The sequence below is a fragment of the Strigops habroptila genome, chromosome 1 (assembly GCF_004027225.2).
Source record: "Strigops habroptila isolate Jane chromosome 1, bStrHab1.2.pri, whole genome shotgun sequence".
In the NCBI taxonomy this organism is placed as follows: domain Eukaryota; kingdom Metazoa; phylum Chordata; class Aves; order Psittaciformes; family Psittacidae; genus Strigops; species Strigops habroptila.
In genome coordinates, this window is record NC_044277.2 from 90026030 (window position 1) to 90052443 (window position 26414).

At 42.9% G+C, this 26414-nt stretch overlaps 2 protein-coding genes across 28 annotated transcripts in view; one reads left to right on the top strand and one right to left on the bottom strand.

Annotated features, from left to right (window-relative positions):
* The window catches only part of PHACTR1 (phosphatase and actin regulator 1), a 312497-nt gene that overhangs the window by 280637 nt on the left and 5446 nt on the right, over window positions 1–26414 (top strand). For all 16 annotated transcript variants that reach the window (XM_030482452.1, XM_030482481.1, XM_030482392.1 and 13 more), the window contains 4 exons: window positions 7425–7480; window positions 12416–12477; window positions 21371–21511; window positions 24724–24800. In XM_030482452.1, the coding sequence (XP_030338312.1) occupies window positions 7425–7480; window positions 12416–12477; window positions 21371–21511; window positions 24724–24800 (336 nt within the window). The remainder of the gene's footprint in view (window positions 1–7424; window positions 7481–12415; window positions 12478–21370; window positions 21512–24723; window positions 24801–26414) is intronic.
* Window positions 22641–26414, bottom strand: part of LOC115606511 (TBC1 domain family member 7-like) — a 33830-nt gene continuing 30056 nt past the window's right edge. For all 12 annotated transcript variants that reach the window (XM_030482646.1, XM_030482619.1, XM_030482580.1 and 9 more), the window contains one exon: window positions 22641–22816. The gene's annotated coding sequence lies outside the window, so the exon portion shown is untranslated. The remainder of the gene's footprint in view (window positions 22817–26414) is intronic.

Below are 26414 nucleotides of genomic sequence, written 5' to 3' on the forward strand. Positions count from 1 at the left end.
CCCAAATTTGTTTCACCCAAGCTGCTAAAAACACCAGAGGCTGATGTCACAACTCCAGTCACAGCTGGCTTGGTTGGGTGGCAGAGAACTGAAGGGGTCTTGGCCTCTGCCTTAGGTCTGTCGTTTGGCAGAACCGTCCATAGGATTGTCCAGGAAGCCCCTCAGCAGCAGACTGGGGACACCTCTACAGATATCGATGTGAAACTGAACATTCTATGATTCTATGAGCCAGCTTCAGTGTGTGCTCACAGCCCAGAAAGCCAGCTGTGTCCTGGGCTGCATCAAAAGGAGCGTGACAAGCAGGTCGAAGGAGGTGGTCCTGCCCCTCTACTCTGCTCTTGTGACCCCACTTGGAGTACTGTGTGCAGTTCTGGAGTCCTCAACATAAGAAGGACATGGAGCTGTTGGAGCAAGTCCAGAGGAGGGCCACGAGGATGATAAGGGGGCTGGAGCACCTCCCATGCTGAAAGTTGGGGCTGTTCAGCCTGGAGAAGAGAAGGCTGCGTGGAGACCTCATAGCAGCCTTCCAATATCTGAAGGTGGCCTGCAAGGATGCCAGAGAGGGACTCTTCATTAGGGACTGTAGTGATAGGACAAGGGGTAATTTTATAACAAACCAGGCACAGTAATCCCTACAGATAGCAAGTGTATCTGTTCAGCTCTGATTGTTTTACATGGTGCCATTTTATTCAAGTCATTCATGGATTGACCTTGAACTGTAAAGTATGATTTTTTCAGCTTTGTAAAATCAGCTTTTGGTTCAGTATTATTACCTTTGGAGAAGCAAGTGTCTTCTCACAATTCTGTACATAAAACAGAAGGACAATCACTAACATTTTAGAACATTTTTTCGTGACAATGGGTCCTAACATCCATCTGTTTTTTCTGGCATGCTTTAGATTTTCAACCAGTGTTTAGTACATTTTTCCCTCTGGATTCCTAGTACTCAAAAATATCCCATTTTTATTGTTCCAAAAATATATTCTTGAATTAGACACACAGTGAATTCCCTCCTCTAAAAAAGATTGTTCTTTGTTTCCTACTGCAGTTGTTGGATATTTTGTTCTTGGGATTAGGGATAAGAGATTTGAGAATTAATGCTGAAAGCTCATGTGGTATAACTATCTTAATTCCACCATGCCCTTTTTTAAAAAATCATTTAAACTTGCATGATCATATTTTATGTGAACAGCCAGCATTTGGCTAAAAGGTTTGATGTTAATGAAATAGGGGAGGCTCCATTTTAGACCTTGAGGTGTGAGACATAAGCATGCATGATCTTGCAGTGTTCCACATACCGGTAGGCATTTTACAGTTAATATTATTGAAAGGGGGACAAAATCTGAATCTCAGTGTCTAGCACTACTTGGCTAGAAAAGAATAAGAAATTTAGCAATTCCTAGGGTGAATGCGGGTGTCTGCATTGTGGTACTGTGGTCTAATGAAAGATCGATGATTTGGGTATGTCATTATTCACACTGTTTCTACTCAGAGTCACAGGACTATCTGGTCATTCTTTTATTTCTTTTAACAAAATACAGAGTTCATGGTCCAAGATGGTTCTGCTTTATTTTAAAGAAATAAGTTCTGTATATTATAGACAAGATTTTAACTTTATGCAGATATAATAATGAATTGTTGAAATCTGTATTTTGAATATAATTCTCTTTCCTCAGGAGACCTAATCTGGACAGCCTATTCTTTCTTGGGGAGCTTGGGGAGCTTGTAACATTCCCAAGAGTAAATCAAAATCATAATAAATCAATTCCTCGGTCAGCTGAAACACAAGAGACTGCATTACTTGAGCTGTGAGTCAGGAATGGCTTCACATGGGCTAAAAAATGAGAAAACAAATTGGTCAGGTTCAGAGTTTTAAACAAAGGGTCAGCTTCATTATATTTTTCACTATCCACAGATGCTTCAGCAAGCAGAAAATTTGCTCATTAGTTTTTCTCAAAGTCCTCACTGCAATCTAGGCAGGAAAATCAGATTTTCAGCTAAAATTGTTCAGATTTTAATTTAGGCTCTACCCCCATAAGCATATAATTTATGCTTATCCTAGACTTGGTCCTGGCAAAATTGTTAATTACTTCTCATCTAAACCCTGTCTCAGTGGAGCTTCACTCATTTTCCCAGGGATGAACAGGGGTCTCTGCCTGCTTTAATCTGCCCTAGTCATTGCCACAGGCTTCTTTATAGCTGCAGAAGAACCACCATCTCCCAGAGGCTGAATGTTTAAAATCAGCAGGGAAGTGGAGAACAGTCATTACATGGTAACTGAATCGTGACAAACACTCCTTATGGTTTTATTGCCTTAATTTCTCAGGGAAAGGACTTACAAGGCATATTATCATGACTGATGCCAGGATACTTGTCACACAGGAAAGAGAGCTTAAAGGAGGAGATAATGTATCCTATAGATTAGCCAACATCTTAATGGAGTCAAGTACAGGAATTTTAACGGTGTCAAACTTTTACATTTGCTTCTTTGGGTAGGGATTTTCTATTTAATATGCCTTCAGTTTATTCACTCATTGGTAAAACTGTATTTAATCCCATTTATAAATCCTATTAGAAGAAGGATAGTTCTCTGTAGACTCTACAGTTTGGCTGGCAGTATCTGGGCTGATACTTCAGAGAAAGTGAACCTCCAGGCTTACAAATATTTTTGCTCATTGTGCAGTGATGTAAGGAAAGGAGGTAGTTCATTCCTGCCCTCTGCTAATACTTCACTGGCAGAAGCAGATACAAGATTTTCTTCTCCTCCATTTTTCTCCTCCAATTTTCTGTACTTGGCATGGGAGTGCAAAGAGCCCTTAGTAGCCTATACTTCATCAATATTGCTTTGCTATCAGCATTATTGTTGGGAAATGCAAGCTAAATTAAGCAACAGTAAGACTCTTTACTCCCATTGAATTTTCCTCACGTCGAATTACATAGCTGATGTAAATCAGCACATTTCTATTGGCTTCAGTCATGCTCGTTTATGCCAACTAAAGAGCAATGTGACAAGTAGTTCTTTGTAGCAGCTTCGTTCTCATGTGCCGAGCTCAGATTTACTCCTCTCTTAGAGCAATCTCTAGGATGGTATGAGCCCAATTGCAACTGACTAAAAAGATTTGCATCTACAGAATAAATTCAGGAGTTGCTCCAGAGGTTATGTCTCCCTGTGCTCAGAAGTTATTTTACATCAGCGTAACTTAAGTCATTAGGAATAGCTGTGTGAGCATGTTCTGGTGATATTCTGGACACCTCACCAGACTGCTGTGTGCCCTGTATGATCACCTGTGACCTGTTTGCCCATCAGTCCTACTCTTGGGTCATGTGCACCAGATACAACTATTCAAGTGCTGGAGAACTGCTCAGTTCTGCCTCTTGTATCTGCAAACACTCAAGAGTTAATAAGCCTGGCAAGTACATAGGGCATCATTTTCCAGCAAACCCTGTACTATACCTAGCCATTATACTTACAGATGACCTTATACTGAGCTCTTAAATTTTCTTGTCCTCTGGGCAGAGGCAAAAATTAATTCCTGGTACCCAGAATGCACATACCCAGCACCATCATGTTCACATAAACACCGTGGCATTAAACAGAGCTTATCCTCAACAAAACAAGAGATTAAAGAGGGAAAACCCATGACTCCTAGTAGGGGACAGCCTAGGCAGCCAGGAGTGTCTTGCTGCTAAAGCACTACTAGGCAAAAGAGCTGCAAGAACCTGATCCTCACCCCCACAACTAGTTGGCCACTGCCCTGAGAGCCCTCTGGGTATGGCCACGCTGCAGGGCAGGGAAAGCATCACTGTGTGGACTCTTCATTTAGGTGTTTCGTATTGCCAGGGGAGATGTACAGCCACTTTTTTCTTTTATTACTCCTGCAGGACTCTGCCACATGGAGCAGAAACTTCTATAGCAATTGATGATTGTCCCTCCTGCCTCCTAACTCCTCCTCATGCACCATGACGTGCCCGACACAGCCCAGAATGAATTAAAAAACTAAACTAAACTGAAATAAAATAAAATAAAATAAAATAAAATAAAATAAAATAAAATAAAATAAAATAAATCACCTCACAATGTCCTTACGAAGAGCTGCCCAGCTCTTGTGGTATTGTTCTAGCACAAGGCATGTGGTGCATTTTGAGCATGCAGGGAATTAATTCAGAAAATTGGTTTGCTGTCAAGTTTATCTTTGTAAATGTGAGCAAACTGTTTTATTTTTCACTGACAATCTCATTTGGATATTATACTTACGGAAGTGTAAACCAGGCAATACGTTGCAAAGCACAAATTACAAAAAAGCCCCTTTCCTATCCCCCTTGAATGCCTGAAGCTTATTGCAAAACTGCATGAATGGCGCAGTGAGGGTCAAGCATGTTCACACAAGAGATCTTAGATACAGAAAGTGCTGTTGAAGGTTGTTACTCTTTAAGGCCTGTCTTACCTGCTGCTTAGACACCTGTGCTCATACAACTCCATGAAACAGCCAGAGTTACCTTTCTGATAAACAGCAGCACCGCATATCCCACTTGATTCTTACAGTTTTCACAAGCAGATCTGTTCTTTGCTGTTGCACCGGGCTCCTTCCTCACCTCCGTTTTCTCCTGTTTATTCTGATAGTGCTGCTAATGAGACACTTGTCTCCTGACCTCTGGCCTCTTGACAGCCTCATGCAGCCTCTGTGATGTTAAATGAAGTAAGGCACAGCAGCAATCCAGCAATCAAACCGCTGAAATGAACCTCTGCAAGCTAGGTGGGCTTCATCAATACTTTTTTATTCAGGGCAGCACAGGAGGGAAGGTAGAAGAGGGGAAGCATCACACCTGGTGTTTGCCAAGATCAGAGCGGCGCACTGGAGATGGTGTACTGAAATCTGGTGTGAAAAAAACTGTTTTGTTGGAGCCATGGTAACAAAGCAATAGCTGCTTACATTTTTCAATTTACAGGATCTGTGACTAGTATCAAGATTTTCAAAGACAGTAACACTAGCAGCTGTTCAACATCTGGCAAACCTAAAAGTAAAGAGACAAGAAAAAACAAACTAAAATGATGCTGTTCTGAGGAGCTGGTGGAGGTGTTTGTAAAGCCCAAAGATAGTTTGGGGGCAGAAGCCACTGTAGCAGCAAGAGAAATTAAATTAAAAGAGTAAGAGATCCAGAGAAGAGAGAATTGTGAGAGGATGGAAGGGAAGGGCTGCAAAAGGGGCTGGGTTTCTCTGAGGCGCTCAGCAAGGGGGGACTCAACGATGAGGAAGCAGGAGCAGGCTCAGTCTGAAAGCATGGTGGAAATGGGGATGTAACAGGAGTTCATGGAGATGAAAGCAGACACCAGTACTGGAGGCCAGGAAGCCTCCACAGCTTCTATTCATTATCTTCTTTATCCTTCAGCTGTGCTTCAGTGCTTGCACTGTAAGGACTAGTCATGATTTTGTTCCACTAAAAGGGTACCTTGTCTTTTCCTACTGCCTAAATCTTGCTATTAAAAATTCTTGGGTTTGTAAGGGTTCAGAAGCAGTCAACAACCCATGAATGCAGATAGCTTCAGATGTCCAGACTGAAGCTATCAAAAGTGTCATAGCTTTTTATGCCATGTAAGTGCATCACTTGAAAATGGTGGTCATCATTTAGGCAGGAGCACTCTGCAGCCTGAAAAGCATGGATAATGGGGTCTATAAAATCCCATTTGACTCTCATGGGGAATATAGGTTTTCATGGCTGGCTTTTACTAGGGGCCCTATCAGACAGCATGGAGAAGAATGCTACAGTCTGTAAGTTCCTGAGTAGCAAAGGAGTAGAGGGTGCATATAATACCAAAGGTATAATTGGAGGAAATTTCTGGCCTTTGTGTGGAAGCAATAACACAGTGAAGTGAAAGTTTTGTTTAAATTCATCTACTTCATGGCAAGTGCCACAGTAAACACATGGAAGACCTGGTCCTTTTTGCATATCACCTATGTGGATAGATAACACTTTTGCCTTTTGATAGAAAAGCTCCAGTGTGAACTGTTCTTGGTGGAACTGTTAGCTGAGTCCTTCAATCCCTGTTTTCTTGGAAAGGGGAGGACATTTTTGGGAGCGTTCTCTTCAGACTAGTTTCTCCTTTTGCTTGTTCTGTGGTTTGTTTCTATAGAACCAGCCACACACTGGATGGCTGGAGCCCATCCTTAAATCCCTCTGATGCATCTTCTTGAAAACCATCATGGTGCAGTGGATTAAAAACATTGTATAACTCAGTTCCTGCAGACACACATGGTGGGGCTAAGAGTGGCAAATTTTTCTCATAAAAAATGAGAAATAAAGTAGTTTTAATTGTCTCTTGGTGATGTCTCCCATTAGCAACAGCTACTTTATCTTAAAGATGGTAATAGCAAGCACTTGAATAGTGCATTCTCTCATTAAAGTACTTTGCAGACATTCTTTTCTTCTGAATTAAGGATGTTCTTTTCAACACTTCTCCAATGAGATATATGTTCAATCTGCCACGGGAAAGAGAAAAGCTAATGACTCCAAATTCTCCACTGGAATAGGTGTATTCCCCCTCGTAGGGGAACTGATGATCCAACTGGGGCCCCCAAGTTGGGAACATCTCTGAATGACAATGTCTGAAGGAAGAGGAGGCTCTGTCCTGTCACTGGCATCATTGACAAAACTCCTATTGACTCGGGGGAGAGTATGAGGAGGCCAAACAGTGCTGACTTCTGATGTCATCTGCTTGGTTTACTTTGTTTTCCAAAGACCCCTTTGTGCTTCTCTCCCTTGCTTTGTATTCTGAATATTCAGACCATTTCTATGCTCGGGGACCCCATTTGTAATTAGGCTGTGGGTTTGTGACCCTATTACGTACAGGTTGACTAGAAGTCACGCTGATCTTTCAATGTAAGATTTAATAAAAGCCACAAGAGGAGGAGGAGGCCAGTGAGGGTGTGGAGGAGGAGGAGGGCAGCTACTATTGTTCTATCGTCAGTGCTGCCAAGCCATCCCTTGTTTTTTCTGTGGCCTGTCCGTGTGTTCAAATGCTGTTTGAACAAACAGGGCATAGTCAGGAGGCTGGCAAGAGGGCAGCGAGACAGTTAGCAGGGTCTTAGCTAGAAATACTTGCACGAGTCGGGAAGCAAGCATGGGAGGAAGGAAATTAAGTGGAGACATCTGTGTGGCTTAGCTTTCAGCAGCTCTGCCTGGGGTAGGGGTGGGAGAGTCATGCCTAAGATGACATAACGTATTTTGTCTTTCATGAGTTGAAAACAGAGGAAACTGAGAAAGCGCAGCATGGTCTGTGTCACGCATGGTCCAGGCGTACCAAGTACATAATGGAGCAGTGTCAGTGCTTTCTGCTCTGCCTCTCACACCCCAAAATAACTTTTCAAGACTGACAACTGAGGAGAATGTGATATGGTCCAAAAACTGATCTTGGACTTTTTTCGCAGACGACTGAGCCAGAGGCCAACTGCTGAAGAATTGGAGCAGAGGAACATACTGAAACGTAAGTCCTGATACTGCTGTCATTTAACGTGAAGCCAGTTACTTTGGATTAGTTTAGATGTATGTTGGGTGTTTTTAATGAGACATCAACTATTCTTTACATTAATCATTAATAATAAAAAAGTGCATCATAAATGCAAATAAGCATGCAAGTCTGTAGCAACATCTAGAGCTGCAATTCTTTAAAATCAGAGTCAGTAAATTCACAAGAATGAACTATCTATGGGGAAAAAAACCCAGATATTAAATCTCTTTTGCAAGTCCTGTTCCACAGGGTCAGTCATTCTGAAAAGCCTTTATGCAGCTCTTACACAGATGAGCATCCTGTTATAAGTTAGTAAAGACATGAGGGCATGGCTTGATTAGTTTTCTGAAAAATCTTTACAGCAATCTAGACTAGGTGGAGCCTTTATTCAATTGAAGAAACCAATGTGACTTGGAATTATTTCCCTGAAATGTTCTCCTGAAACTCTTCCTTTAAGTCAGCCAAAAATTCGCTGGTAGATCCTCAACATATGATACTTTAAAGGGACCATTTAGAGACCCTGATCTGAGTTAAGTTACGAGACACATTGCCACCAGCTTCAAGGGAAGCAGGACTGAGTCCAGCACAAACCTCGTAATCTTATGAATGAACAGGAAAAAAATTACAGTTTGTTTACTCACATTGAAGTGGTTTGAGTATGAAAAAAACCCTGTTTATCTCACTGTTATTACTTACAGAAAACAAAACAAACAAGTTCTTCCCTTCTTAAGTTAGTAAATGCAGCACTCCAGGGAAATTTTTAAAAATTACTGCAGAAAAAGGTATTCCTAACTGGTACCTTATACATAATGTCTCTTTAGGTAAGAGAATTTACCTTCTCCTGTTGTTCACATAACTGCATTGTACAGAATCATAAAAATGTGGTAGAAGATTAATTTGCTGAAAATTAGCAGAGCTGATTGATTAAATATTTCAAAATCAGATTCTTAGCAAGTAAATGATAGTGTTAATGCTCAGCGGGGTCTTTTCATCATGTTATTACATGTCAGACAAAGAGAAAAAAGGAGACACCACTGCCAGTGCAAAGAGGAGAAAAGACTGGACAGCAGAGCAGTGTGGGCAAGCCCAAGGCTTCCAGAAAAGCCATTTGTTTGGGGCCAGCCCCCTTTTGATAGCTGTGCTTGTACTGTCTACTCCTAACTCCCATGACTGGCTGCTGGAGGGAGTCAGGGGCAGAACCTGGGGAAATAGGTGGCACATTCAGATGTGATTGCCTCACAGGGGGGTAGCAGAACAGCTGGAGGAGGGGAAACCTGCGACGTGACTGGTGCCAGGCTCAGGCAAGGAGGGACAGAGGCCAGTTCTCTGGGCAGCTCATGTTGTCATCCCGGGACTTATGAACAAACATGTGTCATGCACCACCTGACACTGGTGCGTGACCAGTAAACACCACCCCGGCACTGGTGAGGGTGCCTGGGGGGAAGTGGGGGTCTTGGGCAGCTGCTTTGGCAGCAGGGTTTGAACCAGCATCAGCAGAAAGGCAGCATCTCCAATGTTGGGTGCCTTGCAGCGATTCCTGAAGATCACATTGCTGATCACAGCAGTCACATAGCGAGCTGAAGATCTCTTATATTTCAGGGGAATTATCCCCTGAGTCACATTAGTTTCTTTTTTAATTGTATAAAAGCTCTTAAATGACATGGATGTGTTTAAAAATACTACCCTGAATCCAGAACCATATTGTATTTTCTAAATGGAATTTTTATAGCTTGGTTCCTAAGAACAAATCTGCCCCAAAACATGTGTGTCTTGGTAGACAAACAGCTTCATAATTACAGGAAAAAGTAACGTAGGATTTCCAAAGAATCCCAACTTTGGAGAAACACAGCGGGAAAGGAACAAAAAATTAAAATAGTTACATAATTTAAAAAAAAAAGAAAGCATAAAAGTGTTCCACCCTTAAACAAGTAAATGTAAATAGTGTCTGGTTTGTACATCACTTTGTGTCCTTTCCCTAGTCTTCCGAGAAGAAGAATTATAATAAATATAATGGAGCCTAGAGAAAGAGACATAGGCAGCGATAATGAAAAGCGTGTAAATTCACTGCATAAGCAGGTTGAGCAATTTGCAAAAGCCCAGTTCAGAGGGGACACACACATAGACATAAAAGAAAGCCCAGCAAGTTCCCAAGTAGACTGCATAGGTATTCCTCTGCAGTTGAAGCTGAAATCTCCTTGATGTAAATGTCATGTTTGGTACTGTATGTAACCGCATTACTTCCCATTGTGCTGGGAAGAAATGGGCAAAATGTGGTTGGACAGCCAGTTTTTATACATGAAGTGATCACTTTCTAGCTTCATGCTGTTGCAATAATTATGAGATGGTCATCTTTATTGAATCACAAGGGCAAAGCATCCATTGTAGAAATTCCACTACTTGCTGGTAGCAACAGTAAGATTACAGTAGCCACAGTAAAGAAATGGAGAACAGGGACACTGGTGCTTGAAGGGTCCTTCACTGAAGCATACCCAATTCACTGGCTCTTGTTTAAGTCAAAGGCATGTAGTGAGTGGAGTCCAGACCTCCAGGGTTAGTGTGAAGACTGAAGAACACTTTTTGAAGTTAATACGTGCTGGCCAAGTTTATGAGGAAGGATTCCTCAGTCCCCCTCATGCCCCATCCCCCATGGCACTTCTCTGATGGATACAAGTAGTTCAGTTGTCAGCTTGGCACATCCATTGCATCAATTCCTCACAAAAATGATGGTTAGGCAGGCTCCGAGGGTCTCAGGTGGTACTAGGGGACATTTCACACCAGCACAGAAATCAGGCCTGAAAATCGCACCCACCCACAGCATCTCCTGAACACATAAAGCAACAGTAGCTTCAGAAGATGGACGTGACTTAATGACATTTAAAAAACAGCTAAAACAAAGTCACTTTCTGGTTTTGGAGGATAATGTATTCCTAATTACCAGCTTTTATCTGACCGAGGCCTTCAGCCTGCCTGGCTTCTCTGAAGGTGGGTTGCTGGGCTGAGAGGTGAGGAGGAGAAAAGAAAGACATCTTATGCCAAGTACAAAAGTGAATGGCCATAACTAAGTATTATATATAACCCCTTGGCTGCTTGCAGTTCTACCCTGACTCTGTGTGGGCTCTGCTTAGCACTGTGTCCCTCTGGCTTAATCTTACAAGGATTTATTAGTGGCTCTATTTCTGAAACTAGGCATTTGCAGGACAAGCTCCTCCAGAATGAAATTGCTAGAGGAGCAATTGCTAGAAGAGAATCCAGCCCAGTAGGGACAGGAACTGTTGAAAGAGGAAAAATATATTTATCAGTGTATGTATTCCAGTTACTGTTTTAAAAGCCATTTGTGACTCCCTGCTGTCTTCTGGTTTTACTCCAGTATTAGTTTCCTTCCTCCTGAAAATGGAAGCAGTATTTTTGTTAAAGTGGCATTTAAAGATCAGCATCGTATTGCAGAACATCGTAACATCGACTGGCTGTTTGTCCTCTTTGGTGGCGATTTCTCAGTCCTGTGAAGTCAGTGAGCAGTTGTGACAGACCTCTCAGCTCTACTGCCCTGAGCAGCAGAAACCTGGCGTCCAGCCTAGCCTTCCTCACCTGCTCAGAGACATCTGTGGTCTCTGAACATTAGGTCTTGTTTCTGTGTGGGGAAAGCCTCAATTTTTAATGCATTAGTTTGAAACATTGCATCTCCTCCACTGTGCGCAGACTTCCACTGGGTTAAGGCCTCCTTATATTATTTTTGGCTGGTCCCAGCCGGTTAGTGAGAGTGCTGACCTGTGCTTTCATGGCTGAAGAAGTTAAGGCTGGAGGTTTGTTACTGCCACTCTGCCAGAGGTGCCTGCTTCTCCCAGAGGATCAGCGAAGGGAAACATGGGATTCCTCCTTGGGTTTAATTCAGTCCAAAGTTGGACAATTTAAATCAAGCCGCCTATTCCAAACTGGCCTTTGAAGTCCATAATGTCCCCTGCAGAGAGTTATTCCTGCCTGAGCTAGTCCTGTCTGAGTGAAAACTGGATCACACCAGAGGTACAGGGCACTTGTTGGAAAAGCTGATGAGTTGTGTTCGCTCTCCTTTGTTACGCACAGGCGGCATGATTGGAGTAAGGAGCAGTTCAGCTGTCGACAAAGCAGAAGAAACAGATCCTGACTGATTGAGGAGCTGAGTACCTAGAAACCTGGGCTCTTAGTGGTTTCAGTAAAGTGCAATGCAAAGACATGCATGACAGCCTGCTCCTAAGTTGAAGAAGAGTTAGTATACTCAAATGTTACTGTCTTCTTGAGGGATAATGTTTGAGACTTGCCCTGAAATGAACTTGTAACATGATCTTTTGGCTTAATGTTGAAAGTGAATTGCCCGAGGATGTGCTTTTGTGCTCCAGTGTGTTGTGAAGGCTCATGATGAAGGACACTCACTCCTTACTCTGCTCAGGTCTTGGGAAGTTGCAGATTTTTCCTGGCACCCCTGATTCTGATATTTTTTTTTCCATTTTCTCCAGAGAGGAGCTGCAAGAAATACTCTGTGAATGGAAAAAAAAATAAAAAATATATGTTTCTCTTCCAACCACTGACCTTGCATCCTCGCAGAATCCAACTGTATCGTAGCTGAACCCCCTGAGGCCACCAGGCCTGTGGGCAGGGAGATAACAGTTTCTGAAGAGCTGGCTTGCTGCCTGGCCCTGCTAGAGAGTGACACACATGAAGAGGTGCCAACACAGGGAAAGGAAGGAGGCTGTAGATGTTTTATGAAGTGTGTGAAGAAGTGTGGTAGCTAAGGATTGAGGAAGTTCACCAGCCCCAGAGGGACATGCTGTGCATCAGAGAGGTCCTGAAACATTAATATACTGATGGAGAGGCTTATTTTGTTGCATACTGTGCATGCCTGATGAGTCCACAGTTAAGATCCTTGTAAATCTTTTACAGCCCGGAATGAGCAAGAGGAGCAGGAGGAAAAACGAGAGATAAAGCGAAGATTAACACGTAAGGTGAGAAACAACTTTGATCCTATTATGACACTACTATAACTTTCTCCCTAGTGCACAGTTTTTTGCCTTTTTCCTTTTCCTCAGCACCATTTTCAAAAGTACAGTGTGAAAAAAGTCTTTAAAGCAATCTTTAAAAGAAATCACCAATGTTACAAGGTGTAAGTCCACAGAGTCAAGGGAACCACTTTGCAAGCTATTGCTGGGTAACATCTTGAAACAAGACAAAAGTCATAACCGAAGGAGCTTTGAACAGCAAAGGATAGAGAGCCTAGCACTGGTCCAACCCTGCTTTCTGTAAATGTAATGGCTTCTGCAGCCATTATGAAGAGAGAAAAGTTAAAACAATGCTGATTGCATTCAAGAATTCCATCTAAAAAAAGGCGTAAAACTGGGAAATAAACTTTTTCTGAAAAGGGAGATTGTCACTTGAGGCATTTAAACTAAATGGAGACAAGCACTCACAAATGGTGTATAGTGCAGAAAACAATCTTGTATTGGCAGGGAAGGATGAACAAAAAAGCATCGTTTGGTTTTGATTTTCCTCCCATTTGAAATTCATTTACTCTTAAAACTGAAGAACAGTCATTTCAGATATGCACATTCAGTTTCCCAGATGGTGTGAATGTCTGCAGATGCCCCAATATATATAGCCAATAATCCATCCTGTTACTGCGGATAAACTTTATTTCACCACTGACATATTTCCAGTCTCCAGAGGTGGAGAAAGCCCCCTAAGAACTCACATGCTTGTGAAGCAGTGCCAATCCCTTCCTGTGCATTTTTTAGGTGGCTTAGTTTTTTTGACCTATGTGGTTACAAATTTTCACAGTATAAATAACAACAAGGAAAGGGCTCTAAATATACGTGGAAAGGTTGCATTCAGAGAGCTGAACTGCTTTCTTTCATGGTTAAAAATCTCATGTCTTATTCTCAGCTCACGTAAATCAGCAGAGTTCTCGCTCACCAGTGGGAGAATACTGCTGTTGTCTGCAGGAGCTAAGAATGCAGCCCAGAGAGCTGTAATATTATTTTTATAACTCTTAAATTCCTGACAACAATGGCAGGGATGGTCTCACATTCCCTTGTAGCACTGTCTGAAAGAACCTGCACTGCAGATGTTTCATGGGACTTAGGCTCTGCGCAAAGGCTAGAAATACCATCCTACCAGGCTTTCAATTTCCCTGTACAGGTAGACACATACAGGAATCCAATCCAAAGCTTGATGCCATTTGATGCATGGCTGTAACAGATAAAAAGCAAAGCCACCCAATACCCAATCTGCTGCCTAAAAAGTGAGCGCTTGCTAACTCAGCCAGCATTATCGCCATACAGTTCCCATCCTGCGCTATTTTGTAGGAAAGGTACAAAGCACATTAATTGTCTTTTGCAGGCAGAGGCCGCAGCCACATGCTCAATTAACACATCCAGGCTGCTGTAACATCACAACAGTGTCTGCTCCCTGAAACCTCAGCAGTCTTCTGCAAGATTTCTGTGTCTTATTTGCACTTTTAAGTAGGAACAGCAGTGACAGCAGCATCAGCCTCAGCCCCTGACAGCCAGCTCTTTAATGTTCATGCCCCTGTTCCCAGTAACATTCCTTTCAGCCTTTTGTGGCTTCTTCCCTAGTAAAGATTTTCCCCCCCCATGTTTGTGAGGTTGGTAACAACATGACTTGGCATTGTTTGATTTTGATCATCTTTTTAAACTGTTGTAAATTGATCTAGTGACACAGGTAATTTTCATGAAAAAGAACCACAGGCCTGGTCTAACAACAAATTTTGTTCTCACCTACCAAACATACTGTCATAAAAGCTCAGAAATCACTAGAGGAAAGAAGTTAATAAAGTGTGTAAGTGGATAGATAACAGCTAGAAATGCCAACCACCTAGTGAATCCTGCAAAAATAGTTGTTATTCCCCAGCTCTGTCTTTCATGAGCATGTCCCAGATGTGTCACTGTGCCTGCAGCAGAGTGGCAGAGTCCTTCTGTCAATTTGTACTGAAGTCTTATTACAAAAGGATTTTAAACCTCAGATTGAGCAGAAGTTTAATTGAGCACGGCAAGTAGCTTTGCCCAGCAGCCCTTTCTGTTTGCACTGAGTTTTAATGCACGCACATGCCCCCGGGGTAAATTCAACGTAAGGAAAATATGCCACATTGCCTCCGTGCAACCATGTATAATTGGTAATAAGAAGGGAAGGGGGTTCTACAGAAGCTGGTGACGAGACTTTTGACCTTGCGCTGTAATAACTGCTATTGTCCCTGATTTTTTCAGTGGCATCATTCCAATTCCAAGCGAACAACCCGCTTCCTCCATTAAGAAGCTGTTCTTAAAATTCCTTTAGTGCTGACATTTTGTTGCAGTATTATGATGATAAGTTGTAACATGACATGCTGTAATAAGTAAGATTACCTTGCTAGGTCTAGACACCTTATAAAGTCAGCAATAAATATCCAGTTGAATTCATTATCTGGACAGGCAATTTCTAAAAGAAAATTTAGATCAGGTGACCTGTAGCGAGCTGCCCCTTTAAACACTTTTCATCCTCGCAGACTCATCAAACTCTAAATTAACTGGGCATAGGGATTAGCTGCCATTCAAAGAACAAAATGGAGGCAAATGCTGTTCAGTGCAGTTTCTCCATAGCTCGTGTCCCTCCTGCCCAAGGAAAGGTGAAGCGTATTTGCCTGTCATGTGAGATGTCTATGATGGGTTCTGCACATCCAGCCACCACCGAGCAAGTTTAGGCACATGGATTTGCATCATTTGAGTGGAGGGACATGTGGATTAGGAAGATTTTTTCTCCGAGCACTGCTCTTGGCCCAGAAGCCTATTCCAGGAACATTAATGTGCAGACGCCCTCTGGGAGAAGTGTTGTAGGTGGGTCCCTTCCATGAGGAGATCTGGACTCCCAAGAATTACTACTAAGAATGTATCCGCTCTGAACCACGGTGAATTTGGCTGAGCTCCAAGGCAATTAACACAAGCCTGAACTCTTCCTGAGGACTTCCATTACAGAGAGAGGGTAGTAGCCTGGATTAACAGAACATGTTACAAATCACATGCAAAGAGGAATAAAACTTTTCTTTTCCTACCTTCGCTTCTCTCAGATAGCATTAAGCTCCCCATTCCCCGGAGCTGTTTATTGCCTCCTATCCCCCACTGTCAATAGCTAATGTTTCCCAGAGGTCTAGCTCAAAACTAAAAATCTTGTAGCTGTCACATCAACAACCAAAATGATGAATGAGGTGAGGCTGCTTCTTAAAATCCATGCAATAATCTGAAATCTTTGCTCCCATTAAATTCCTGCCCTGGTACAGTTTAACATTCTGTTCACTGGTGCCTCACTGGAAAATATCTTGCTGTTCAATCTTTTCTCTAACTGACCTCTGCTGGCTTGCATCAGCACGGGCTGTTCAAAATAATGAACTCTTGAGAGAGGTGGGATTCACGAGAGGGAAGCAGAGGAGAGGGAAAAGTCAGAGAAGAAGAGAGATTGGGGGTTAATTTGGATAAACTGCACTTATAGTCAGAGGGAAAGGTCTTCGGGGCATTGTCATCATGTCCTGCTCCTGCATCTTACCACAAAAGGTGAGGAACAAAGGAGAGAGGTTGTGTGCACTGCTAGTTAGGATCTGTAGTTTTTCACCTTGGTTTCTTCCTTAAATATCAACCATAACATTTTAGCAAGGTATCATAGTAGGCAACGATGAAGTGACAAGACAACAAGTGGAGCAAACTCAGCATTTCGCATTTGGCTAAATCCCAAGACCAGACTGGCAAGAGTACATCCCCCTCCACTTTACCTGGTGGCAGTGCTTGGGTTTGCTTCCTTTCCCATGCCAAGAACAAAGGGGTTTGTGTTAAACCTTCCCTTGCAAATTGGCTTGGTATTAAAGCCTGAAATGTGCCCGTTTCTATCTCCAGTGATCCAGAATATACAGAGGAAAACTTGACCTCCAGTGACGAGACATGGGAGGTCCTGTCCTCATTCATTTTACACTGCTTTTGCATTAATACAAATCCCTTTACTTCAAAAGGGATTTTTGCCCTGGTTCACACTCAGATAATGAGGTCACTTGCCACACAGTTCAGTAAGACCCTTCTCCCCACTTGGAGCACCACTGCCTGGTGAAGGCAGTTGCATCATGTCCTTGACTGTGTCCTTTTACCGTAAGTTACAAATGTGCCCAGTTCCTTCTGCCTGTTAGAAGAAGCAGGGCTCATTGTCAGGTGTTGAGCAAGAAGGACTGCGTAGTATTAAGCAATTTTGGCCCAAGAGGCTGCAGCTCACAGGTCATAAAAATAAACTCCAAGGTGAGATCTCAGGTGAGATGTGCCTTCAACATGAACAGACAGTGAACTGACACCTACAGTGGAGCTGCTTTGGAGGCTGTTCTGCAGATCTGTTTCCCCACCTATTTAAGAGTTAAGGGTGCTGTGGGTAGCCCAAACATACTGAGACACCCTCATGCTTAGCAGCTCACAAGAAACACCTGCAGTGGCATGAGAAAGAGTCAGGGCAGTTTGTTAACTCTTCAGTTACTGTAGCTTTAATTAATTGTTTTTAGAAAACCATTTGGTGTGGTTGTCCCTCTCCTTACATTTAGTATGATCAGATTGGCATTTTGATGTACTGAATATATTTTTTGCGTGTTTATATATGTAAATATATGTAGATTTATGGCTGCACATGAACTATGTGGTATAAGCTGTGGATTTCAGGACTCTCTCACAGCCAGAGCGCTGGCACAAGAGTCAGTGCATCTTTTCTCTGTTCATAGCTCTGCCCCAGGCCTCCTGGGTCACCTTGAGCTGGTTGTTTGGTCTCTGTGTTTCACTTGCTCCAACTGCTCTGTGGCAATGGGGGCACTGCCCACCACTGTGATGGGGTGTATAAGTACCTGAAATTGCACTGACTGCAGGTTTCTGAAGCAAAGGCAGGGCATCGGAAAACAATGTACGGTAATAGTTGTATGACTTCAGAGGAAGAGAAGCAGCAGCTTTTAGTTTATCTTGCATTCAGGTGTCACCTAAGAATGAAAAATGCACATTAGCACCAAAGTTTCGTAATGTGCCTATGCCCTTGACATTTTTTCATGTGTAATTCAGTGCACTGTTCTTCACACCCACCAAAGGGTTTCAGTTATGTAAAATGTGCAGGTGACGAACCTGATTTGACTTTTGTGCATTTGCAAACATGAGAATTTACTTATGTGACTCAATATTTAACATCATTTCTTTGATTTCAACGCATACCCAGCACACCAAGCAAGCCAGATTAGCTGTTTAAGACCCCGTGTAGCATTGAGGTAAATATCAGCTATGAATTCACATTGCCAGCAGAAGCACCACCACTGCTGTGGCATTCAGTGCTGTTGCCTTCTTGACACTGCCTATAGCCAACACTTGGCACGGCGTGTTTCAGTGTACCAAGAGCCACCCGCCGCCTTCTTTGTACAAACTTGCCAATCGCTTCAGTTAGCACAAACGTGAAAGCTGGGTAATATGTCAAGAGCTGACAGAAGCTGTGAAACGGAGCTGGTTGTTTTTTGAAAGTCCTCTTCCAGCTTGGAAAGCTGGTAGCAATTCCTGCTGTCCTTGTAGCCATTTAGGAAAACAGAGTTTAATTCACAGCATTTCATATTCTGTTGGTGTCATCAATGTAGTAAGACATTTTATTTAGGAAAAAAAAAAAATCCATTCCAAGATGAAACAACATCTAGGCTATGTCCTGAAATGTTAAAAGCTGAGAAATGTAGAGATAAGGTTGGTGATTCATCCTTCATTCATGCTGTTGTGCGAAAAGAAGCAGTTGAGGCAAGTAAAGATGGAGTCTCACCCTTATCTTTGAAATTTTTGAGTATAGTCATATTATTTTAGCATGAAAATTCTGTTTCCACAATCATGGCTTAGATGTTAAATAATCAGAAGCAAACCTCTGCTGTGCTATCTGGATAATAATGTATCAGTGCTAACAAACCTGCAGCTCCTAGTACTAGGGCTACTAGAAAAACCTACCAATTTGTAATCACATTCAAGATGAGTTCAGGACAGAGAGAAACCTCACTGATAGTCTAACTGGGATTATACTCCAAGTGTGGGATAGCACTTCAGTTTTCTTGCTTGTGTAAAAAGCTCCTCTGTTAACTGCAGTGTATATTTGGCTTGCAGGTGATTTGGGTGTAGGTATCAGGGCTGCAGGCTGAAGAGACAATTCTGTTCCATTAGAATGAAAAGTAACATTTTTAAATCTAAACGTGCTTCAGTCTACTTTATTGTGCCCTCTGGCTTTTCTGACGCAGTACTCCCAGCTCAGATACATTTATCCTGTTGTCTAAAAAAGCAAAAAAATTATGCCTCCTGTGTATGCATTTTGCTTTTTGAAAAGCAAAACTCAGTGTAGTCTGAGTTCAGAAAGGCGTGTTTCTTGCTAACCTCACAGGCTGACCTAAGCATGGCTGGCCTGAATGTGGGTATATAGAATGGGGCTTTTCTTGGGAAGCATTGGGAAGAAATAGGAGGAATGTTGTGTGACAACCACACACAGAGCAGCTCACTCCAGGAAACTTCATGCTTCCCATAGAAGAAGGTGGGTGTGAGAAAACTGTCTAGTTTTAAGATCTTTGCAATATTCAGAAGTTTTGAAGTTGTTCTTTTTCAAACCAGCAAGGAGCTTTTCCCCTATTAAATGTCATAAGTTACCATAATATGGCTCTGGAGGCAATACATGAACTGCTGAGCTGTGACTTGATGATGCCAGCTGTCCTAGGCAAGGGCATTACATGGTAGAGTGGTTACACTTCCTTTCTGTGTAACAAACAGAAAGGAAGTTCCTTCCTTTCTCTGCGTTTGGTGTGTGCAAAATGGCTGGGCTGCAGCCAGGAGAGATACAACCTCATTTCTGTCCTCCTGAGCATCTCACAAGCAGGGCATTAGTGCCCCTCTGCAGACTCTCTGCATGAAGTGCTTGAACCCAGTTTGTGAGCTCAAGGTTATCAGTGTAAGGCAGCAACCCCACTGTCACCTGCCATCGCAACCATCTTTCCTAAAAAGAGGAGAGGCAACCATGCATGCCAAGAACAAGCACACAAGTATTTAAAGCTAGAGGCAGGATGGGGTGGTTCAGCTATCTTGCATCAGCACCCAAATGCTGGAAAGTGGTGGTATTTTTCACCCTCCAGTTAGCATCTTGGCTGCTTTCAATCTTTAATTCTCCCTGGAAGATGAAATGCAGGGAACTGAATATTTAGACCTTCCATTATTCACAAGGGTGAATTATTGCAACACACCTATTCCTAGTGAGTGGGAATAGTATGATACACTGTGTAGCTAAGTGTTAGCAGGATATTATTTTTTGTGATGTCTCATGTTTGATTCCAATAGTGAGACTTTTGCAGCTAACTTACAGCCATGTGCACACATATGTGTAGCACCTTCTTCAGAACCAGTTGTGTAATTGCTTTTGACATTGTCATGGTTTGAGCCCAGCCGGTAACTCAGAACCACACAGCCGCTCGCTCACTCCCCCCCTTCCTCTCCCCACTCCCGGAGGGATGGGGAGGAGAATCGGAAGAATGTAACTCCCAGGGGTTGAGATAAGAGCAGTCCCGCAACTAAGGTATAATACAAAACCACTACTGCTACCACCAATGATAATAATGATTAGTGAAATAACAACGGGAGAGGATACAATTGCTCACCACCCGCCGATCGATACTGAGCCCGACCCAAGCAGTGATCTGGGCCTTCCGGGTAACTCCCCCCGGTTTATATACTGGGCATGACGTGCTGTGGTATGGAATACCCCTTTGGCTAGTTTGGGTCAGGTGTCCTGTCTCTGCTTCCTCCCGGCTTCCCCTCCTCCCTGGCAAAGCATGAGACTGAGAAAGTCCTTGGTTGGAATAAACATTACTTAGCAACAACTAAAAACATCGGTGTTATCAGCGTTGTTCCCAGGCTGAAAGTTAAAAAACACAGCACTGCACCAGCTACTAAGGAGGAGAAAAATGACTGCTATAGCTGAACCCAGGACAACATTAACGAGCATGCTGTGCATCCAAGGAGAATTGATCCCTGAAAACCAATTCCTGTCCCTAGCCATGTAACTGACTGTATAATACGTGGACTACCAGCACACTACTGCTTCTCATTTGAGAGGGGAATTTTGACTGTGACTGCCTCTTCTGCTGTGGAATTTGACAGAAATGCTCTGGAACAATGAAGATGCTTTCTTTACATGATACAATCCACCCTTGCAATTGTTCTTTTTGGCTTGTTAAAAGTCAAACACGCTGTGACACAAAATAGAGCTGCAGCATACAGTGACGAGTTCAGTAAGCACTATGCATCATCCTGCCTACCTTTTCTGGAGGTAAGGACAAGTCTGCAGAATATCAGAATGGTAAGGAAAGTAGTTTGTCACCTTTTGCGCGTAATTTAGGGCAGGAGCCTTTGCCTGACCCTTCTCAGGCAGCACGTAAGCACACACAGCAGCTCAAGGCTGGGGAGCATACAGCCTGTGCAGGTAGTTTTAAAGTTGTCTTGTGATCTTTGTCTCTTCCTGAGTGCACTAGAAGACTTTCTTGTGTTACTTCTCATTTCTGGCAGGGGTGATCAACTTCAGCCCAGGATTAGGGTGTCCAGCCATAGCTGCTTCCCAAACAGTGAGCTGCTCCAGCAGCAAGGTGGGATGATGTTCAAGGTGCTATAACAAGAGGTTATCTCCCAAGTAGCAATTCTGTGAAGGGTTGACAAAAAGAATAGTACTGGGAATGTCTGAACCCTCTTATTATCATAGTGATGGCTGTAGTAAAATAAATCCCCAAGCAGCACTCTGTAGGGAAAAAGTGATGTCCTGATGTCTTTTTCCACTCCTTCCTCAAACCTGCAGCTGAGTCAGAGGCCCACGGTAGAAGAGCTACGTGAGAGGAAGATCCTCATCCGCTTCAGTGACTACGTGGAAGTGGCAGATGCACAGGACTATGACAGGAGGGCGGACAAACCCTGGACACGACTCACAGCCGCCGACAAAGTAAGTGGAGCAACTCTGGGAGAGCCATGATCTGAATAGCTAGAGCATGTCACAGCGAACGGCATCGCGCAGATCCCGCAGGTCCCATGGCCATCAAGGAATAAACCTGCACCTGACATCCCTTCCCCACACACCTGTATTTTCTTCTCATTCACAAGGTTTGTTGTTTGAATCATAAATCTTTGGCAAGAAGGCTCCTCTATGTGTGGAAACTAGGAGCAAGCTTAGCAGCATTACACCTTTTAAACAGAGAGGAAAGGATATCAAGGCCTTCGAGGAAAGGTCTTGATGGCAGACATGTTATTTGTTGGTTTTGTCTTGCTAGAATTGCTGTGTCAGGATGGAGCAGGCCTGGGTGCAAAAATGCTCCATCCCACCGAAGCCAGGTAACTTCTCTTTAGTGTGTTACAACAGGGGCCTTTACTCAGGATTTTTGCCACAGAATATTTTAAGCACTAAATTGAAATTGCACGAGCCCTGCGGACAAAGGAAAGACATCTTTGGTACTGAGAGTGATGTCATCTGAGCACTGGTGGGACTTTCACTAAGTGGTGTCTTGATACCACATTGGTGGCATTGGTGGCAGAGGGGTTAAATTGCTGGCAAATTATATCAGTCACATTTTCAGAGTCTTAATGTTGCCTCAGGAAGAAGATTTAAATGTTTCATGGCCACTGTAAGAAAAGAGGACTATGAGGCTGATCAGTGATTCCCATGCTTTCAGTCTCTCTATGATGCCCATGTAATTTTAAAGACTTTCAGGTACCTAAATTCAAGCCTTGCCTATTTCTTTGCTGTGGGACTCATGCAGCAATGGAGACCATGATGTCAAATGTTTAGAGACAGGAGCAGGGTTTCTGGCCATGCCACTCATTTATGGTGCTCTTGGTTTTGTTCACAGAGGAAAGGGCAGCCTGTTATACTTGTATAATTTAACCAAAGGACTTGCATAGTTTCATGAGCACTGGTTTACTCCTTGACAGGGCTTTTTTCAGTTTAGTTTTGGATAAGTGAATGTAGCATAAACTGATCTGAAAAACAGAAAATCTTCCTCTGGACTGCCCACAGGCCATCACATACTGGCTTAAATTAGCTTTTCCCATTTTATCTCACCATGTTGGACAAGATCTTAGACAACTGACTTAGTTGGTTTATTCTCTCAATTAGTAGATGAGGAAGGAAATCTATATCTCCAACTAGTTCTGCAGCCTTTGAGAGATCCCTGTTTGGGATGAAAGGCATGGAGAAACTTCAGCTGAGAAGGGAGAAGATTGGTGTCCAGAGAGGTCCTTCCTCCTCCTGTGCCTGTGAAAAGAACAAGTATTAAATACTACTGTTAAATGTAGCCTGATAAAGAATTCAGCATTAAGGCAAAGTACTTTGAGCTCACTTTTTCTTTTTTATAATGCATGTGCAAAGTCAGTACCCAGACCAAAGAGCCTAAGTTCTCCAAATGAATCTTTTCTCAGCAAAGCAGAAGAATTGTCACTCTAATATTAATGCCCCTCGTGGCATAAGGAAGCAGGTATTTCTCTTTTGGCTTTGGGTCTTGTGGCCAGTATTCTGATTTCTGCCATTCAGATGACCTGCTTTTTCCCACTGCTCTGCCCACTGTTGAAAAAAAATAGCCAGACGACAAATTGGAATCAACTCCACAATGCCTGACAAAGTTACAACATCCTATAAAAGATTATTTTCTTCCAGAGCTTTGATTCAATAACTGTCTTCATTGGTCAGCACAGGCGAGGTTTATTGAAAAACAGATTTTAGTAATGGACTTCTGTGTTTGTCAGTAAATCTTGTTCTGTGTGCTGGATGTAGGGAACTGCCTTCAGTCTGACTTCATCTTTGCCAGGTCTGACTGTGAGAGGAACAAAAAAGGCACTTTTAAATCTCTCCAACAGACAAGGGGTGCAGAGGGGAATCAATGTCAGACCTTGTGGGAGTCAGCAGCCCATGTGGCCTCCTTCACAGGCACTTATGTAGCAAATTGGTCTGCTGAAGGTAGGCCTTTGAGTTGCTGCACCGCTGTCACTCTGTCCTGATGGAAGCAGAGCCTGACATTCATTTCTTAGGTAAATAAAAAACCAAAGCTGTGCAGAAAGAGCACAAGGGGCCTTTTCTGTGGATCACAGTCACAAAATCTATCACTTAAGGCTTGTCAAGGCAAAGGTGGCTGGACCAGTGGCTGTTGCAAAAACCCTAGTTTGGGCTCATGCTGTCTGTACGAGTTTAGATTTCCTTCATCAAGGAAAATTCCTGACAGACCAGAGGTGCCACTTGCACCCACTGATGCTGATGTTTTCTGTATCACAGGGAAAAGCAGCGGCACACACCTTGGACCCAGGGGAGCATTAGGCCACAGCAGCCGCCTTGCACATCCTCTCCAAATGCTCACAGTGAAACTCATTTGTGATCTGCAAATATTGGAGGGTTGTCAGAAGCCTTGACTCTAGTCCTTCCAAGTCACCCCCTCTATTTTTTTATATATTTCTTCTATATTTTATATATTTATATATTTCTTCAATACTTCTGTTCTTGCCAGTCACCCCTGCTTTTCTTTCCCCTCATGGACAAGCCACAGAGGCTGTAGGTCACTGGGTCTCCTGCAGATGCTGAATACAACCACCTGTGGCTAGTTTTCTGCTGATTAGTCTGTGGCATTGGCTCAATAAATGGCACAGCTGGGTCAGAAGGGAGGAGGAGGTCAGAAGGGTATAGTCTGAGGCAGAGTAGAGGGCAGGGAGCCAGGTATCCCTTTTTCCCTCCCAAGTAACCTCAGCCACTTCAGGTAACTTCGCCCAAGGAAATTCAGGCCCGCATAAAGGCAGGAAACATCTCAAATGTGAGCCTGGCAGGATTCAGACCCAGTTTACTCATAGTCCAGCTCTGAAACAGATTGCTATGTTTGACAAACTGGTGCATGGTTTTTTACTCATGCTTATGCTAATTTGGGTTTTGTACATGAAAGTGTTTACATAATAAGCAGAATTGGGTTCTGTATCTGTATTATCTCTGATACATTTTCAAATCAAGCAGTTCCAATGAAGCATTTATCTCTTCCCTTTATGTGATTTAGAACATGTTTATCTCTGTTCCTTTTCATATTTTAAAGCTTTATGTTTTTCTTCACTTCTAATATAGTGAGAACAAAGCGAACTTATTTTGATCTCTCTCAATTATACATTTATGAGTTTATTTGTCCTTTGCAGGCAGCCATTCGAAAAGAGCTTAATGAATTTAAAAGCAGTGAAATGGAAGTTCATGAATTAAGTAGGCATCTAACAAGGTAAGCTGAGATTAATTTTTTAAGACTATCAATGAATACTGTTGATTTCAAAAGAAAAACCCAGCAGCTGCTTCTCCAACACCGACTGAACACACCATGAGGTCTAGACAACATGTAGAATTACAGGCTGTAAAAGAAACTCATGCTGCCCCATTACGTGGCATTACACAGCCATGTGCTGTCTGTTTAATGACGTGTAACCTCCCTTTATTTTTCAAGTCTTGATGCTCTAGTTGCGTGTCTGTTCTCTTGGTATTAGAAGTAAGTGGTGTTGGTGTCTGAAGGAGGACAGGGAACTCCTGCAAAGCCAGCACGTAGCAAGGCATGTCTCACTCAAACCCCACTGAGCGTACAGCTGTTCCACACTGTGCGTGTCCCACACACAGATTGCTCAGTCCTGCCCTCCACATCCTGCCATAGGCAATGTGGTGGGGAAATAGCAAGACTAGTATGATGAGAGGCATTATTTTTTACACTTTTAGGTTTGGGGTCTTTTTTAGTTAAAAAGGTTAGAGACTGATAAATTATCCATGACCCCAAACTAACCACCCTCCTCTCTGACAGGCTAGGGCCAAGGCACGCTGGAAGGTCAGGACACATCCCCTCACACAGCCTGTGCTGAGCCTGCACTGGCTTTGATGCTGAGATGAGCTGAACTCCTGGCATTCCAGCTAAAGCCAGGCCTTTGCAAATCGACCTTAACCCCTGCTCGCTGTTAGACATTAAAGAAAGACAGGTGTTAGGTATTGGAGACAAGTGACCATCAGATCTGGTGCGGAACAGGAGCTGCCCGTTTATTAATACACTCATCAGCTAGGTACTCATGAAATATGCAGTCACTACTGTTAAGAAAAATGTAGAAAAGCTTAAGGCAAAATTAATTTTGTATTAGGGGATTTTTATGGATATAAATTAATAATTACATTAAAATTCACCACATGTATAATGCACATACTCCCTTGCAGAACCGATCTTGCTTCTACTTCCGAGCATGTGTTAGGGTGGTTGCACCAGGGTTTGCAGTAACAGAGTGCTGCTGGAGACAAGCCAGCTGCCTTTGAGCAACAAAATCTGGAAGAAGCTTTCGGGTGTGCAGCTGGCCTAAATCTGTTGACCCCAGTGCCTCAGCCTTTGGGGGACATTTGGCTCTCTCCTCCAGGAGAGTAGTGACACATTTAGAAAGGATGAGGCTGTTTTGTTTTAAAAGGAGTGTTGCTACAAGGAGTCGAGCTACAACTGACAGCTCCATTAATTTCCATGAGTCCTTTAGCATCCCACAAACATAGAGGTTGGTTTAGTTTTCCAGAAGTCTTCTCACAGGTTGCTGGGCAGTATTTTGCTTATTTCACAGTGTTGGGGTAAGCCATGACCCTTTTGTGAGGTGACACTGTGTCTGAAAGCTACTGAGTGGCTTTGACTCGCTAAGTCAGAACCAGGCATAGTCAGAGCTATAGCTAAGGTAATAGAAATTGGAATAAGGTCTTGTCTGAAGTTCAGCAGGACTTGCTGGTTAGACAAGTGGCTTTGGGAAATATGCACTTGAAAGAAGGTCGCTTGAACAAAATAGAATAATTCCATTAAACAAACATAGATAAATCACCATTATAAAATCAT